Genomic DNA, 17,360 nt, shown 5'->3' on the forward strand with positions numbered 1-17,360 from the left:
ATTCCAGCAAAAAAATATTGATCTCCAGTATAACCATAGTTTTTTGAATCAAACCGAGAGCAAGAGAAACACAAATGTAAGCTTGTTGTTAAGTTTAGACCAGAAACTTTCTTTTAACTGTATTTTCCCTATCGGCTAAGTCAGCAAAGTAAGTTATATGGAAAAACTAGAGAAAGTTAAAAAGCTAGAAAAGAGCGCTTTTGTTATGGTCAATATTAATCAACTCACATTGCCTTAGGTTCAGTGGCTAAAGAATCATTAGCTACCCTTTTATTCAAATATTAATTCGATAAAATGGTCATTAATATTGAATAAAAAAGTAGTATTATCAAATATCCATTATAAGCTATCACTTTCAGAATCATTTACAGGTGTTTAAATTTTCCCCAATTTAAATCCAATAATTTTTTTTTTTTTATAAGTTACATTATGAGCAAACTGGCGAGTATTGCTTTATTTTTATTTTATTTAAAGAGAACTAAACGAAAAGTTGTAGCTGTGCAACAAATTCCGCTTTGTTAAACAAAGGTGATACTGTTAAACTTGTTAAATGTTATATATATATATATATATATATATATATATATATATATATATATATATATATATATATATATATATATATATACATATATATATATATATATATATTATATATATATATATATATATATATATATATATATATATATATATATATATATATATATATATATATATATATATATCTTTTTAAACTTTGCATTTGAAGTTTATTAATTTTATGTAATGAACAAAATTTTATAACTTTATTTTCTTAACTGTATATTTACAAATGTATTTGCTTTAGATAAAACAATCAAACATCTGCCGCCTGGACTACAAACTTTGATACCAATAAACTCCAGTCAGGTAAAAGATTTTTTATGATATATAAATGCACCAATATATTTCTGAATTTTTTTGAAATATGTTTATGATTCATTTAAATTTATTTGACCCATACAGATTATATTCTCACGTTTTTTACATGTTTTTAAATATTACCTCGCACTTTATGTTGTCCAAAACTTCAAAAAGTTGTTTCATGTAATTGAATAAAACCACAATGATGTCTTCAAAGAATTACTTTGTTCAAATTAGGCTTTGCTTTCTATGAATACAGAAATAACTAATATCTTAGCTTTCGGCAGTTTATCGGTTTTTTTGAAAACCTTGTCTTTCTCAATTTATTGGCAACCACAGTGTTGAACTATCATGTTTGAATAGCGTTTCATAACAACATTATTGCGTTCATCAAGAAATAAAACCTGTAATGTGTTGAGCTTATTCGGCGCGCAACAGGGCTTTGGAATGTGATCTGGATACATCATATGAACAAGTGTTTGTATAATTGCATGGTTTGTTGCATTTGCGTTATTATCAAGTGGAAAACTGCAATCTCCTCCACAGTAATTTGCACGATAGCCATCAGGTGCTATAATCCAATCTGACCACCCTAAATCTTTAAATCCGATATATAATGGATGTTTATCACAGCGAGATCCAATATTATTTTCCGAGCCATTTGAACGTGTTTTATTTCTAGCGAAACTCGACTGTTCTGCAGCTTCTATAAAAATATTATCTTGCATACTACGTCTTAAACGTTCTTGAAGTTTTAAATTTGATTCAGAATTTCGGATTTGTTTGGCAGGGAACTCTTCCTCTTTACCGGATTGGTAAAAAGATACTAGAAATGGTCTGAACTCCTCTCGACCTTTAAAATCAACGATTCCACAACCTTCAATAGGTATGGTTTTTTTTTGTTGATTTTGGCATACTAATAATATTCCATTATTAGTTTCTGAATACTCGATCCAACTCAATGAAGCTTCTAAAACATTAAACTCGTGCCATTGAGAAACTGATGCGTTAATAAGTTTTGAGGCCAACAGTACGTACTTTTTCTTAGGGACAACTATCTTATAAACAGAAATTATTAACTTTTCTGCGGTCACAGTTTTATAGGTAATATCAAGGTATACTTGAAGAGCAGTAGCAAGAACTTTTTCGACGACATAGTTCGAAGATACATCAAAAAACATTTCACCCGACTCGTCAGTAGTATTAGGTCTTGGTACATATGCTAAATTTAGAAAAATAATTATTATTTAATTTCAAAATTGTGCCTTAAAGTAATTACGTAATGTTTGAGAAATAAAATAAGTCAAACTGGATATAAATTGACACATTTAATAACAAGCCGAGCAAACTACTATATTGGGCCGACGTCAGAACAACGTTTTAGCTGTTGGGTCAACGTTGCCTTTCGTCAGCCTAATGTGTTGTGTTCCTTGGGAACAGCATATTAATACTTATTTTATGGAAGACTCCTAGTCTTTTATAAAATACGTACGTAGGTATGGGGGAAGGTTTCCGAAAACGCATGAACGTACAGCGAGTACGTACGCGGCTTATTTTTCTTGTTTGAATCTTTCGTTCTCTAGCTCTCTCCTTAAACATGATTTTTTTATTATTAAAAGTATTGAATTTTGCGATTTTAAAAAGTCATTATTATGTTATGTAAAAATGTCGAATTAACTAAAAAAATTTGGTTTTAATACTTTGAAAAACTTTGTGTTGGGAAAAGAGGGAGGGGGTTGATTTTGTAATAAGTAATGCGTGCGTACATAAAGAGGGGAAGGGGATCTTTGAAAGCATTCAAGTGCGTAAAAGGGGTATTATATCAGTGGTTTTACTGCGTATGTACATTTTGGATGCCCTCTTACCTTATATAAAATACATTAAATAACTCAATTTTAAAGCTAATAATGTTTATTGATATTAATGAAAATTGTTGTATAAAAGATTATTATTTATCTAAAAGTTATTATTTAATTAGTGCTTCATAAACTAGTTAAAAATTTTCATTTATTTATAACAAAGTGCTGCTCTCATAATGGGCGCCTGATGCTAAATAGTTTTTGTTGCACTTGCTAATTAAACAATTTTTATAAATCATCATACTTAAATAAAAGTAAAGCGCTAAAAGATTTCAATTCTTGTATAAACAACATTAATGGGTTATTTCCAAAACATGAAAACAAATACTCGAAAACTATCCCCATTAATGTTTAATTCCCTTCAACTAGTTCCCAATCAGTTAAACACTGTTATAGAAAATATTTCATATCTTGCAGAAATCTGTTTTAAGGTCTAGGTTATGCATTTCGAAATGTGATAATACTTTAAAGGTCGATTAATTAGATAAAATTCTTTATAATACGATTAATTTTTCTATGGGAGTTAGCAAAATGCGTTAATTTATTTAGATCCTTATTTTTAAGTTGCGCACTTAAACTTTGAGTTTAGCGTTTATTCTGCAGATTACGCGCTTGTTACTTAAAGTGCGCATTTATTCCCTAAGTTGCCTTAAGTTTATTCTAAAAGCTGCGAGTTTATACCCCAAATAACATTTTTATTCTTTAAGGTGCGAGTTTATTATCTAAGCTGCAAGTTCGGTTTTTTACATGTAATTCTATTTAACGTTATTACTAGATTTATGATCAGTATTGTAAAAAAAAAAAATGCTTTCTTAAAAAATTTTAATCAATAGTTATTTTAAAACTGTTACTAATTACTTTAAATTATTCAAACTATTAAATTTGTTTAATATATTATTCATTAAAACTTTATCTTTAACAAAATATAACTTTATAAAGATATATATCTATAGATTGGTTTAAACCAGTTGTAGAATATTTATAGTTTTAATATGGTTAGTTATTTCTCAAACTCATTAATTATATAATATATTTATTTTGTATCATACTATTGCAAACAATGCAACGTAATGATACTTTAAAGAAACAATGATACATTTATTATAATACGAAAAATTGTGTAAATACACAACAAAAATAACGTTTTTTAATTCCATCTGAGGCCTTAAACCAATAACCACTCCTCCTTAGCTGCACTTTTATTTTTGACGAATAAAAAAACTGCGATTATTTTTGAATGATAGTTTAGTTAAGCGATGAACTGTTTAAGGAAAATTAGCAAAAAAAAATAAGTTGATATCTTTTTATCTTGAGAAAATACATTAACTTACCATTGTTTAGAAAGCTTACAACCGTATCCGCATCGTCAACAATATTTGATATATTTTCTGAACTGGTTGTGAAATTATTCATACCTTGACGTTCTGTGTTCACGGAATACTCATATAAATCTAGCATGTACTTCTTAGCTGACGTTTCATTTCTACCTAAATGAGAGAAAACGTCGGGTCTCGGACGATTATGTTTTCCAAATAGATCTAGCAAAGTATTTTGTATGATATTTCGCTCTTTGGTTGGAATGCCATTAACAAAATTCACAAAAACATAAACAATCAATCTTATAATGCTTAATAACGTTACTTTCATTGCAGCGGCACTGCTAAATATAAATTTAATTTTTTTTTTTCTATAGTAATGGCAATCTAATAATACTCGGTAACTCGGCTTCTTATTTAATAATAAAACAAGTTTATGAGAAATAAAATGAATTGACCATGAGTTATATAAAAGCTGTTTGTCTTCACTTGTTATTCTTCTTTATCAGTTTTTATGTAAACGAGGCACGCCGCTGAGTTAAATAGTTTGTGTGTACAAATCTTGACCACGCGATTTAAATAAAGATTGTTGTAAATAATGACAAAATCAAATATACTTCACTAAGTAGAAGAAAATATTGCTTAGCAATCCAGAAACTGTTTGAAAACATCCAAATATTTTTGATTTTTTTTGCTGTTCTTATCTGGTTAAAAAAGCAACATTTAAAATAATTGGTATTTATATAAAACAAAGTATGTGCAGACAGAAAAGGATAGAAAATAAAACAAAAGTCACATTACACATAAATTTAACAATAAGAATTTAAACAATGCATACGCAATATATTATGTAAACTCTTGGTGTTTGATTTTAAAGACTACCTTCAATTAATATTACTTGCAATTCAGAATTAACAAAAATAAAAAAAACCGGCTTATTATTAAAAAAGTAATAATAATAACAAACAAAAAAATTAAAAAAATTGACATACATATCCATTTTATGTCTAAAATTGAATAAAATTTTAGTTTTTGGCGACAAACTATTTTTCGGAGTTTTGCGCTAATAAAATGCTAATTGATAAATTAAAGTTAATTACTCCTAGATTGGAGTTACCAGTTAGTGGTGTAGATGAATAAACAACTTGGTAAATGGATCTCAAAAATAATTTTAAGCTTTAAATATTTTCAATTATATTTTATTAAGTTGATGTTCTACTAATTCGATTATTCGATTAGAAATAATATTAACTTTTTTTATAACAAAACGTAAACTCTGAATACAAAAAAAAAGATTTAAATTTTTCACTTATTCTTAAACTTTTTATAACTAATTTATGTATCTTGATTAAAAAAAAATTTATTCCCCTTTTTATTTTTGTCCAAGACACACCATGTTTTTTTTTTAAAATGATTTATCAGCTCCACCACATGATCCAATTGTATCCCCTAAACAATAACTCTTACAAACATTAATATTACTGCCACATTTTTTTCTCAACTTTGGTTACAAACTATAAAGAACAATACCTTTTGAACTTTCTGATATTTTGTTTCGAATCGTTGAACTTTCGGGTTGTTTAATCCTAATTCATAGGTCTTTATGTTCTAAATTTTCAAAATTTGAGATATACCAATTAAGCCTTTTACCTTCTTGTATTATATTTAAAGTTTTGGTTAAAACTGTTCAAAATAACAACAATAAAAACTATATTCAAACATATTTTTGATTGTGTGTGTATCCGTCATAAAAAGAAACCTATAAAGTGCTTTGAGACTTTTAAAAATTTGAAACATTTTTATTTGAACAAGTATATATATATATATATATATATATATATATATATATATATATATATATATATATATATATATATATATATATATATATATATATATATATATATATATATATATATATATATATATATATATATATATATATATATATTCTTCATAACATAAACATGTCCTTGAGAAAATAGAATCCAGTTAAGGCACTTTCCTATCAATATTGATTGCGTATCAAAAAGTAATCCACATGACTTAATCTTTTGACGAAGATTGACGCAAGTCTTCCCATAAGATAAACTGTGTCAATCAAAAAAACATTATTTAGACAAATAGTTTATCATAATAGATTATCAAAATTTTTTTGAGATTTGTAAACAAAAATAATGATAAGAAAGAAATATTAAAACAGTTCCCTAACGTTATCATATAATTCAGTATCATTTTATATATGTGGACTTTATATTATAATAAAGTTTTTTTATTGAAACATAAAAGAACACAAACTATTCCAATTATCAACAATAATTTTCCCTCTCTTTTTAATCAAACTTAAAAACCAAATAATTTTGTTGAATATTTCGATGCTTGTTCAACTAATAAATTTTAACTTAAAGCTTATTTAAAAAGATTGTTATGACTTTTGATATTATTATTTTTGTTATTATTATTATTACTATTAATATAATTATCATTATCATTAAGTTGATTTTTTTACTAAGATTAACATTTAATCTCTTCATTGTAGCATATCTTATGGATTGTCAGCTTTGAATAAAGTAAAGAGTTAGTTCTATATATTTTAGCTTAAAAAGTTCAGGCACTTACAATCAGGTAGTTACAATTTCATATAAAAGCTTGATACTGCACATGCAAGTGTTGCATATATAAATTGAAAAATAATTTAGTCAAAGTTCACCTTACATTTTTTCAAAAATTTCTGGTTTAAAAGAATTTTTTTTATAAACTACCAAATTAGCGTAACGAGAACCATTCTTTGATAATTCCAAATTAGCTTAGCGGAAAACAAAAGGCGGAAACCAAATTAAAAACATTTTATAAAAAATATCTGAAATTCATTTATGCACACAGAGGGAGGTAAATTTGTGGTAAAATGATCGTGCGTTTGTGCGTGTTTGAGGGAGGGAGATTTGGAAATGTCATCTCTTACGCTAGAAAGAAAGGGCAAAATTTTTTAATAATAATGTGTATCAACGTATGTTGTGTATTTCACTGTTGCAACGTATTTTGTGTATTTCACTGTTGCAAAGTATGTTGTTTGTGTCATTGTTGAACGTTACAACAATTTATCAAAGATGAATTTAAGAGAAGCGTACCTAGTAACGACGTGAGAAACTGACAGAAATGGCAGCAACCCAAACATGCATAACTTAAATATGTCAGCAGAAAATAATCAAGTACGGTTAGTTTTTTATTTTGCAAACATTATATTGCCTATAGTGAGATATGGAATAAAAACAACTCCAGATTCTTTAATGGCAACATTTCCCGGAACAGAGGTCATCGGGAAGATGAAAACTTTTACGCATCTAACTCATTTATTATCGAAAATTCAATACGATGAATTAAATTCTAGTAACGAATATTTTATGTAAATGCAACAATACTTTTTGTTTTCTAATAAATCGAGTACCAGTAATGTAATTACCAATACTTTTTGCATTTTAAATGTAATTACAAATTCGGCACTTTATTAATAAAATCTACATTTAAAATTATTTGGTGTCATTTCTTTTTTGAAATGTTTATGCTTTGGTATATGGAAACCAAGGAATAAAAACATTTATTATCATTTGAGGAATAAATCTTGATAAAATAGATATTTAGAACCTTGAAGGCGAGGAGGTCCAGAGTTTCAATCCCCACCTACACTCATTTAAAAAGTGGGGGACTAAGACCAGACATTTTTAAATTTGTTGCTGCTTATAACCATTTTTTTTAAAAAAAAAAAAAAAATAGAAATGAAAAAGATAGCAAACCACCAAGAAAAGTAAGTTGCGGAAATTCAAAATTATCATCAAAAAAACCCAAAAATATGTATTTTTTAATAAACTTTATTGACAAAAAATCATAAAAATAAAAAAAGACATAATATGTTAATAACAAACAAATTATTTTGAACACATGAAATGTTAAATATTCAGAAAAATCAATTAGTAAAATTATTAAAAAGAAAACCAAACAATTTGGAGAATGGGGTGGAAAAAAACCGTATAAAAAGCTTGTATTTTAAAATACAAATAATATTTTTAAACACTGTTAAAATTATTTTGTACGCTAAAGGTCTTTTTTACGCTTAAAAAAAAAATATTAGGGTAAGGTTTATTGTTTATTGGTGGTGTTCTGCGCATTTAACTTTTTTACGATTTTTTCACGATGCATCTTCACACTTTATACAATATAATTTTACTATACTTTATATAATATAATTTGTAGTCATAAAATTTTCTAAAGTTAGAGACAGAAAAATGCATAGTAAGTTATCTTGCGCCAAGCACGCGACCAGATGATAAGTTTATGAATTTTACATTTAATTTTTATTACACGTTTTTTTACATGCAAACTAAAAACAGGCAGGCAGTCATCCATTATGATAAAACAAATATACTGACAAAGTATTATCGCTCCATGGTTGACAGTTTGCAAAAATTCAGGATTTTAAAAACGTTCGCTACCTTGCTCCGTCTTCTCCTTTCGAAAATTTTCTTTCTTTTATATCTAAATAAGTTAAAATCAATGATATTTATTTATAGTTAAGATGGTATTTATTCACAATTGTAATTTGATGTTGGATTTATTGTAAAAAAAAGCTACAGTATACAGGTGCTCAATAAATAGTTTTTAATTGATCAAACTTAGTTTGTATGAAGTTTGGCGTCCGTCAGATATTGAAAAAAAAAACATTTTAATAAAGTTATTGTTTTTGAAGACGATAAAAAAATGTATATAGTTATACATTAAAAAATTTTTAAAATACATTGTTGTAATATTGACAAAGGTAGAAAATGTACGGTACAAGTATTATTTACATAGTATTAGTATATGTATTACGGCATTGTTTATTGTTGACATTGAAAAATTTTTAAACCCATATTGCACAAATTTTATGGTCATGAGTCACATTTGGATAAATTTTTTAAGATGCTAATGTATATTTTGTTAATGTCGTATACAATAACGTCCTGACACTCCAATCTGCAATTAAAACGTACTCACGACACTTATTAACGCTATTAACGTTATAATAGTATGTAACTGGTTTTATTATATAAAAAAACTATTTTTAAGTTCGTAATTTAAATTAAAAAAAAAAAACTCATAACAATATTCATTATTATTTATTATTGTTATTATTATTATTGTTATATATATATATATATATATATATATATATATATATATACATACATTAATATATATACATACATATATATATATATATATATATATATATATATATATATATATATATATATATATATATATATATATATATATATATATATATATTTAGTATACTCTAAAATGACTTAACTCATTCATCATACAAAGCATTGTCTCAGAAAAAGCATTTAATGAGGCTAAGTTTAGTTTCTTCACTGGTAGTATTTTAGTAAGGGGTTAGGGAAAACTTTAGTGGTTTTTGTGACGACTTGTACGGGGCTTTTTACTAAAGATTCACGATAATATGGCATGTGAGGTGGGGTAAAAACGGAAAAATTTTGTGTGATTGACAAAATTTTTTAAATTTGGTGAAGTTGTATTTTAAGTACATACATATCTTAAGTTCGTACACGAGCTTAGGCTCTTTTATGAGGTAAAATTATTTCTTTTAATTTTAGTAATCAATTTACACATTTATTCATTCATTTTCATACATTCGTCGCTAAAGAAAAACTTTCTAGCTCAAAAAACAGATAAGTAAAATGGCAACACTCTTGTGAGGTAAATAATCACAATTATAAAAGGCATACGCATTTTTGACGCTAAAACAGTAATCAAAGTTGGTGCCAAAGGAACTGCATCCGTATGCCAAAAGAATCTGCATCCGTATACTGCATTTATAAAGATCATAGGTACAAAGAGAAAGGGAAATACAAGTTTAACTTTTCACATAAATAATTGTTAAAAGTATTTAAAATATTAAAATCATTTTTAATAGTTTTTTTCTAATAAAGGATTTACAAAAACCAAACAAAGACATTAAAGTAAAATAAAGACAAAAAGAGTGCTATAAATAAAACCGCTCGATATTGGGTTGGCAACAATAATAAACGACAGTTATAATGATATTGGGTTCCAAATTTAATACGTTTGAAAGTATAATTAATGTTATTTTTTTATGGATTAAAATGCTTGTATAGCATATGTAATGCCTTTTTTTTTAATATTGCTTTTTTTTTTGGTTACAAAGCATATTTAATGATTTACAGCGTAAATGTTTTAAGCTTAATTTTGTCATTTTGGGTGTAAAATATATAAAAAAAATAACTTATAATAAAAAAAATTATGCAACATCTTGTGTTCACCAACAGTAAAATGTTCTTGACTAGTCAACAAGATTTATTTTGATTTTTTATAACAAACTATTATCAAGCTTCAAACTTACTTTATATAATTTTTTAAATAAATATATTTGCTCTTGATTATAAAAATATTTCAAATATACAATAAATTAAGTGGCTGAAGCAAGATGACGTAATTTCGATTAATCATTGATCCTCATTCTCTTAATGTTGTGATTTATAAGTAAGATTTTTATATAGACGTGAATATATGAACCAAGTGATAATATATAAAATTGACTAAGTGTTGATATGTAAAAAAGCAAGAATACTATATTATGGAAGATTTTATGTTTTAAGAAACGTAAAATCTACCATAGTATAGTATATGCGTGAGAAAATTATTTAGGTTCGTTTTTTATTTTTGATCTTAGATTATTTTCTATTTTCAATATGTGAAAAATTTTCCATAAAAAAAGCCCACAATACTTAATTAAAAATGAGCTCAGTTTCAAATTATATTTTACATAGTATAGTACATGGTATCTCTGAGAATTTTGTAGAGTATTAGTGGCAGATTTCACTAAATAGAATTTAAATATTTTCAGCGAGACTTTAGTTATATATTTTTTAACAATCATATTGTAGTTACACATTTTGATTTATTTATTAAAGAAATCTCTCCACATCCGAACAAATTGATTTATAACTTTTGCATGTTGCAATTTATGTAATATTCAAAATTATTCAAACTTAAATAGCCCATTAGAGTTTTGGCTCAGAACCAAGAGGTCCAAGCTTCGACGCCAACTTCAGTCCAATTAGCGACATTGGTAAAGATAGAGGCGTGAACCTCCTAGTTAAATGCTCTTTCCAAGATGCTCTGTGATAAAACCGTAAGGGCTTCTGGGAGTACCTTAATAACCACCATAAAAATATATTTTATAAAATACAATATTATACAAAGTTATTATACAATAAACTTTTCAATATTTTAAAAATACTGTCTAGTATATTTTTTTATTCGAAATCTGATGTTATAATTTTTTTAGTTTATTGTGTTGAAAAATGTAGATGTTATTTGATGAAAACTAAAAATGAGGTAACAGGAATGTTATGTTTAATAATTGAATCGGCACATACTAAAAGGGCCTTAGTCCAAATCAGCTGGTTTTGAGAAAAACAAACAAAATTGTTTAACCCAAATATGTAAAAAATGTTAAAATTTAGTACTAAAATAGTTTGATATGTAACCAAGAAGCCAGGTTTTAAAAATTTTTTTATTATGAAAAAATAATGGTAAGAGTGCTTGACTGAGGCCCTTGTAGCATGTCGTAGAAATTTCAGTGAAAAGCAGATTGTTTTAACTGATAACATACGTTTTTTTATGCATATTATTTAAAATAATTAAAAATATTTTGTCAGTACGAGTACGTATGTACGTTAAAGACTAACTTATTGACAATAAAAATGTTAAAAAAAGTTCTCTAACATCTTTTTCGCTGCTTTTGTATTGAGGGTGTCCTTCAAGGTTTTATGTTCCATTCCAGGATTTCGTTGTAGAACTGGAGGTATTCCTTGGAATTTATCGCAGCAACTTTTGGATGTCTTTGATTTTTTCGTCTTTGATTGGCACTTTATCAAGTGGAGAAGCAACCGCGGTGGCTAAGTTTACTTCACTAATTCGCGGTTGTTTTAGGCTGAATGTGTGTGCCACGATTGAGTCTATGAAATGCCTTGCAACAACTTGAGAAAATATCTTTGAACCATATGTTAAGTGCATGAACGTACTTATTAAAAAGTTAACTTTTTTGTCTTTCGGTACAGTTCTGGTCTTAGTTTCCCATTACCATTTTCTAATAAAACTTTCGCCACAGTTTTTTGTTTAATAGAGCATCTAAATACCTGTAAGGTTTTGATGCATACTTTGTTTGTTCGTTAGGAAAACTATTTATGTGCTATCTTAAAGGCTGCCTAGTTACAACAGAATGGGCTTTCTGAATGTGCACTCCTCGTTTGTTGATAGGGCTTTTCCCCAAACACTTGAGGGCTTTCAACAAATCACAAAAATGTCTCAAGATCTCTTCTTGTCTTCCTCTGTCACAATGTCAAAGTAGCTCTTCCTCTTACAACTGAAACAATACGATAAAATAAGGTTACATTCTTAGCTACATTTATTAAAGATTCAAATTAAAACAATAAAATTAAAAATGTTTATCAAACTTGGCAGATCTAACTATTGCTTATTTTTGTCACTTCTCTCAATGGCTATAAAGGCTAGAATCAATAAATTGATACATTATACGCCTTAATATAATAGTCCTACAGTAAGTAAATTTATCCAGTATTGGGCATTTTTAATCTAAACTAATCATTTGCTGAATTGCCTGGCCTAACTAGCCTAATATTATGTACTGTAATCTTATCTGCATGTAGTCCCTGTTGCCTTTTTAGAAACAATGTTTTTTCTTGCATCAACAAACTCATCTCCTCCTAATATTGCTTTTTTAAAGACATTCTTTTTCCATAAATCTTTGTTTTCTTTTCGTTTTTTACCGACGTTGTCATCATTATCCTCCATCACTTACTTTTATAAAACAATCAACAATATTAAAGTAACGTTGCGAAATGCACAACAGTACAAAACACGTTTCTGAAGCCAAATTAAAGGTTATGGCAAGACACTGACTTAATAAGCAGTAAACTGATGTTGCAGACAGTTGATAATGTACGCTGTGCAATAGTTGACAGACGGCAGTGTTGCCAACTTATGTGCTAGAAGGGCTTCAGTCACTGACTGAGGCCCTTCTAGCACATTCTCAGTAATTTAGTGGCCAGTATCTATGCCACCAGTGCATGTGACTGAGATCCTTTTAGTACACAGCAATGGAGCTATCTTTCAAGGTACGGTTTTCATCAATAACTTAATTTATGTATTTTTTTGACTGAGGCCATTTTAGCATGTGCCGATTCAATTAATAAAAAAAGTTAATAAGTAATAAAAAAATAATCTATTAACTGTTTATTTTCTTTTTCCAATATTTTATAATAGATCTTTTTTAAAAAAAATAGTTTTTTATGCTGTTTGGATCCCCATTTTTATTGTTCATCAATTAGAAAGTTTTTTTATTTACTTTTATCTTTCTTTTTAATTATAATGCTGATCGATTTTAGTCTAAAAATTATAAACCCGCATCTTGTAAAATTAATTTCAAGAAATAAAAAAATAATGATTTTTTTTTAATATATTCTTGGTAAAAAAAGAAAAAAGTCTATATCTGTTAAAAAATTAATAACAAAAAACTGTTTCTCTTTTTTAAACTTCCTAAATGTTTACATAAACCTGGCTAAACTAACCTACGTAGCTTCGTTTCTTTTGGTAAAAAATTTTTCTTATTATGTTATGGCAGTTTCAAAATTGATAATTTCACGGAATATTGTTCTTTGGATGCAAGTTGTAAAGGGAAAAAAGGTTTTTTTCTATTACTTTTTTATGAACATCAGCGACTCTAATTTTGTTAAATTTCAAATATATACTAAACTACAGCAGTTTTCTACAAAAATGACAGATGTTTTATTAATTTTGTTGTTGCAATCAAAATTTTCAACAAAAATCAATAAATGAAAATGCAAAATACCTTTCTTGAAACATATAATTTTTTAATCACTCATTATTTAAATGTGTGTTTGCGTGTGTGTGTATATATATATATATATATGTGTGTGTGTGTGTGTGTGTGTGTGTGTGTGTGTGTGTGTGTGTGTGTGTGTGTGTGTGTGTGTGTGTGTGTGTGTGTGTGTGTGTGTACATGTATATATTATAATGAAACTGAATCTTGAAGCTAAAAACATTATAGCTATTTTCTTCATTCCATTGAGTTTTTTTCCGTTTATTTAATGTTCATCTTACGTAAATAGGTTTAGATCATTCAACCAATTTCTTGTTTGCTGTGGATGTGGAGGAATTAAAAACAGTTCTCAATTTTTTCAGAATAAATATTCTGAAAAAATTGAGAACTGACTTTGTTTAGATCATGTAAAGAACCTGCAATACACTAAATGATTATTTTCAATCAGTCTTCAAAATTGAGCCAAAAACGTCTCTTCCAGTAGTCAACGCTCGTTTCTCTAGCATAAATCAACAGAACACTCTTCTATCAGCAGAAAAAAACATACCACACAAATCTGTCAAAGAAAAAATTTTGTACCTGATCAAAACCAAACCGATGGACTTTGATTACATTCACTCACGCGTTCTTAAGTGTGCTGTGCAGCAAGCTTTGCTATTTACACTCAGCGTTACATTCTCAGAATTGCTTAAGGACAGCGAAGTACCGTCTCAATCGAAGAAAGCTGAAATCACTTCTAGCTTCAAAGAAACTTCCAGGAATAAACTCATTTGCCCGGCTCAACACTAATTTCAAAAAAGAAAAATATATCTCAGAAACCTTCTTGAAACTCGCGACATCATGACAGTAGCTGTCCACAAAGGTCAACCAACCAACATCATATTTGCCGACTTTGCAAAAGCATTCGACATAATTTCACACCGTTGTCTTCTGCACAAGCTAAAATTCAATTAGCTTGTGCAGAAGACAAAAACTAAGGATCAATAGCTGGATCTTGATCCATTTGGGCAAAAGATCTCTGTGAGCATTGTGTGTGAACAGACCATGTGGCACATGGTGTCTGTTCTCGGATCTCTTCGTTTTTATCTACATAAATAATAACAGCAAAATACTACATCATTTTAAATTGTCGACAGACGGTTGTAAAATAATCGAGATTTTTAAGTCGTACAAAGACACCCTAAAACTTCAAACAGACATCAACAAATCAGTGATGTAGTCACACTTAAAGCTCATGTCTTTTAATGTCAATTGATAAAAGGTTAAGTAGACCATTCCCAATAACAACAAAAAACCAAATGCAATCTATACACTTTTGGCCAACTGCACCAGCTATCGTGCAAAAATATCTGAACAAGGCTTAGACCTTTTAATGACTGATGATTTAAAAGTAAGAAAACAAGAATGTACTGCCACATCAGCTGGCAATCATATAATTGGCATGCTCAAGTGTTCTTTCGGAGGCCGTAGTATTGTGCTATGGCTCACATTGTATACTTCATACGTTCTTCCACACTTAGAACTGTTCACTATATCTAGCTTAAAATATAACAAAACTTAAGCATGTTCAACACCGATCCACGAAACACATCTCCAAAGTACTTATCCTACACTTAGCGACTATCATGTCTAAACCTGACAATGCTAACCGAACAACGAGCAAAAGAAGATCTTATTGAGCAATGAAACTAAACAGCAATAAAAAATAAAAAGCAATAAAAAATAATAATTAAATAATAACTAACTATGTCTTCAAAGTACAGTTTTTGAGCTTGTAGGTGCATTAAGGCACAACTTGTCCGAAACTGCGGGGAAAGAGACAACTTTCTCACTGAATTTGTGGTCAAACCATGGGACCTTTTAACTAAAAACGCGGTGAATTCAGCAAAACTACAAACATGAACTATCTTTATTATAACACCTTAACTGTAATTTGAAAGTTAAAGATTGTATTTTCATCACTCTAGCGTCCTGTTCTAAATCAATAACTTTTAAATTTTATGGGTTGTAAATTAAAATTTAAACAATAATATTGATATTTTAAACAAGGTAAGAGTGCTATTATTGTTAAAAAACCGTTTGTAAAAAAACAATTTTGAAGTAAACGAAGCTGGTAAAAATAGGTAGTTTTCTCATCAAGAATTCATTATACCAATATAAATGCTTAAATATGAAAGTAACATGATAATATGGATTATTTTTAGATCTTTTATCTTATATAAAACAAATGATACTTTTATTATGAACAAATTGATACTTTATGTTTAAAAAAGTTACGCTAAATTATGTATACATTTTTTTTAACCTCCTCTAATTATAGGCAAATTTTAAATGGTCTTAATATTTGAAAATAATAACTTTTTTGAAATGTAATATTTATCTATGAGTATAAATTTAGTTAAGAATAGTAAAAAAAAAAAAAACTTTATCATACTGCTGCTCTCACATTTGGGGTATGGAGGCAAAAATTACAAGTTTTTTTGTCCTTAGACTCCAATCATTACAACTTTTTGTAAAGTATCCTTAGTATTTAACATAAGTTGTTCAAAAACACAAACAGCACAGTTATTATTCTAGTTAAAAGTTGTTTAATTAACTTAAAGATAGATACGAAGAGCATTTTTTTTTTATAAAGGCGATATATAAAATAAACACTTATATTTTGTATACGATACGAGATATACGATATTTTTTAATGTTTTTGAAATCAATTTCCTCTATATCATTGTTAAGCTCTCCTATATATTTTTTTACTTTAAAAACTGCATAAAATTACTTCTAGTTGATTTTAGATCATAAATTTGGTATCAAAATTCATCATTAAATAATACCTATAGAATGGAATTGGTTTAGTTGGAAAAAATTAAAGTTTAATTTTTTTACGAGGACACCTATCTATATATTAAAAAAATTAATGCTTTTTAAACTTTTTTCAAGTTTTATATATACCTTAACTATTCCTCTCCAACCAGATGTTTAAAAAAATACTCGACCACCTTTGCCACTTTGGCAGTCATCTTAAAACTTGAAATATAAAGGTTTAGGTTTGATGTAGCATCATCAAATTTTTATGATAAATAGATTGCTTATGAAACTAGATTGTTAACAAAACCTGCAAAACCTACTAGATTGTTAAACCTGCATGACAATTAACTCTAGTTATTGGCATCCTCTGTTTATATAAAAGAAACAGCAAACGAAGTGGTTCTTTTATTTCATTGTTATAGAAATAATGGTAATTGCTTTGTAAAACAACTGCGAACCTGTACCCGTAAACCTGCATTAAAATACTTTAGACCTTGATCAAATGTTTTGTCTAGAACAAAATAACTGATTTAAAAGAATTTAAAAATT

At 27.6% G+C, this 17,360-nt stretch overlaps 1 protein-coding gene across 2 annotated transcripts; it reads right to left on the reverse strand.

The window, feature by feature from the left end:
- Positions 1–759: 759 nt before the first annotated feature.
- On the reverse strand, positions 760–5,757 carry LOC100206618 (bone morphogenetic protein 7-like). Of its 2 annotated transcripts, XM_065795685.1 has the most exons (3): positions 5,591–5,757; positions 4,076–4,764; positions 760–2,107 (listed from the first exon to the last, which is right to left on the reverse strand). In XM_065795685.1, the coding sequence occupies exons 2-3, from the start codon at positions 4,389–4,391 to the stop codon at positions 1,209–1,211; spliced, it is 1,215 nt and encodes a 404-aa protein (XP_065651757.1). In that variant the 5' UTR covers positions 4,392–4,764; positions 5,591–5,757; the 3' UTR covers positions 760–1,208. The 2 variants fall into 2 exon arrangements, with proteins under 2 accessions (XP_065651757.1, XP_065651756.1); XM_065795684.1 differs by lacking the exon at positions 5,591–5,757 and having other exon boundaries at positions 4,076–4,851.
- Between the last annotated feature and the right edge of the window lie 11,603 nt (positions 5,758–17,360).

The sequence above is a fragment of the Hydra vulgaris genome, chromosome 04 (genome assembly GCF_038396675.1).
Source record: "Hydra vulgaris chromosome 04, alternate assembly HydraT2T_AEP".
Taxonomy (NCBI): domain Eukaryota; kingdom Metazoa; phylum Cnidaria; class Hydrozoa; order Anthoathecata; family Hydridae; genus Hydra; species Hydra vulgaris.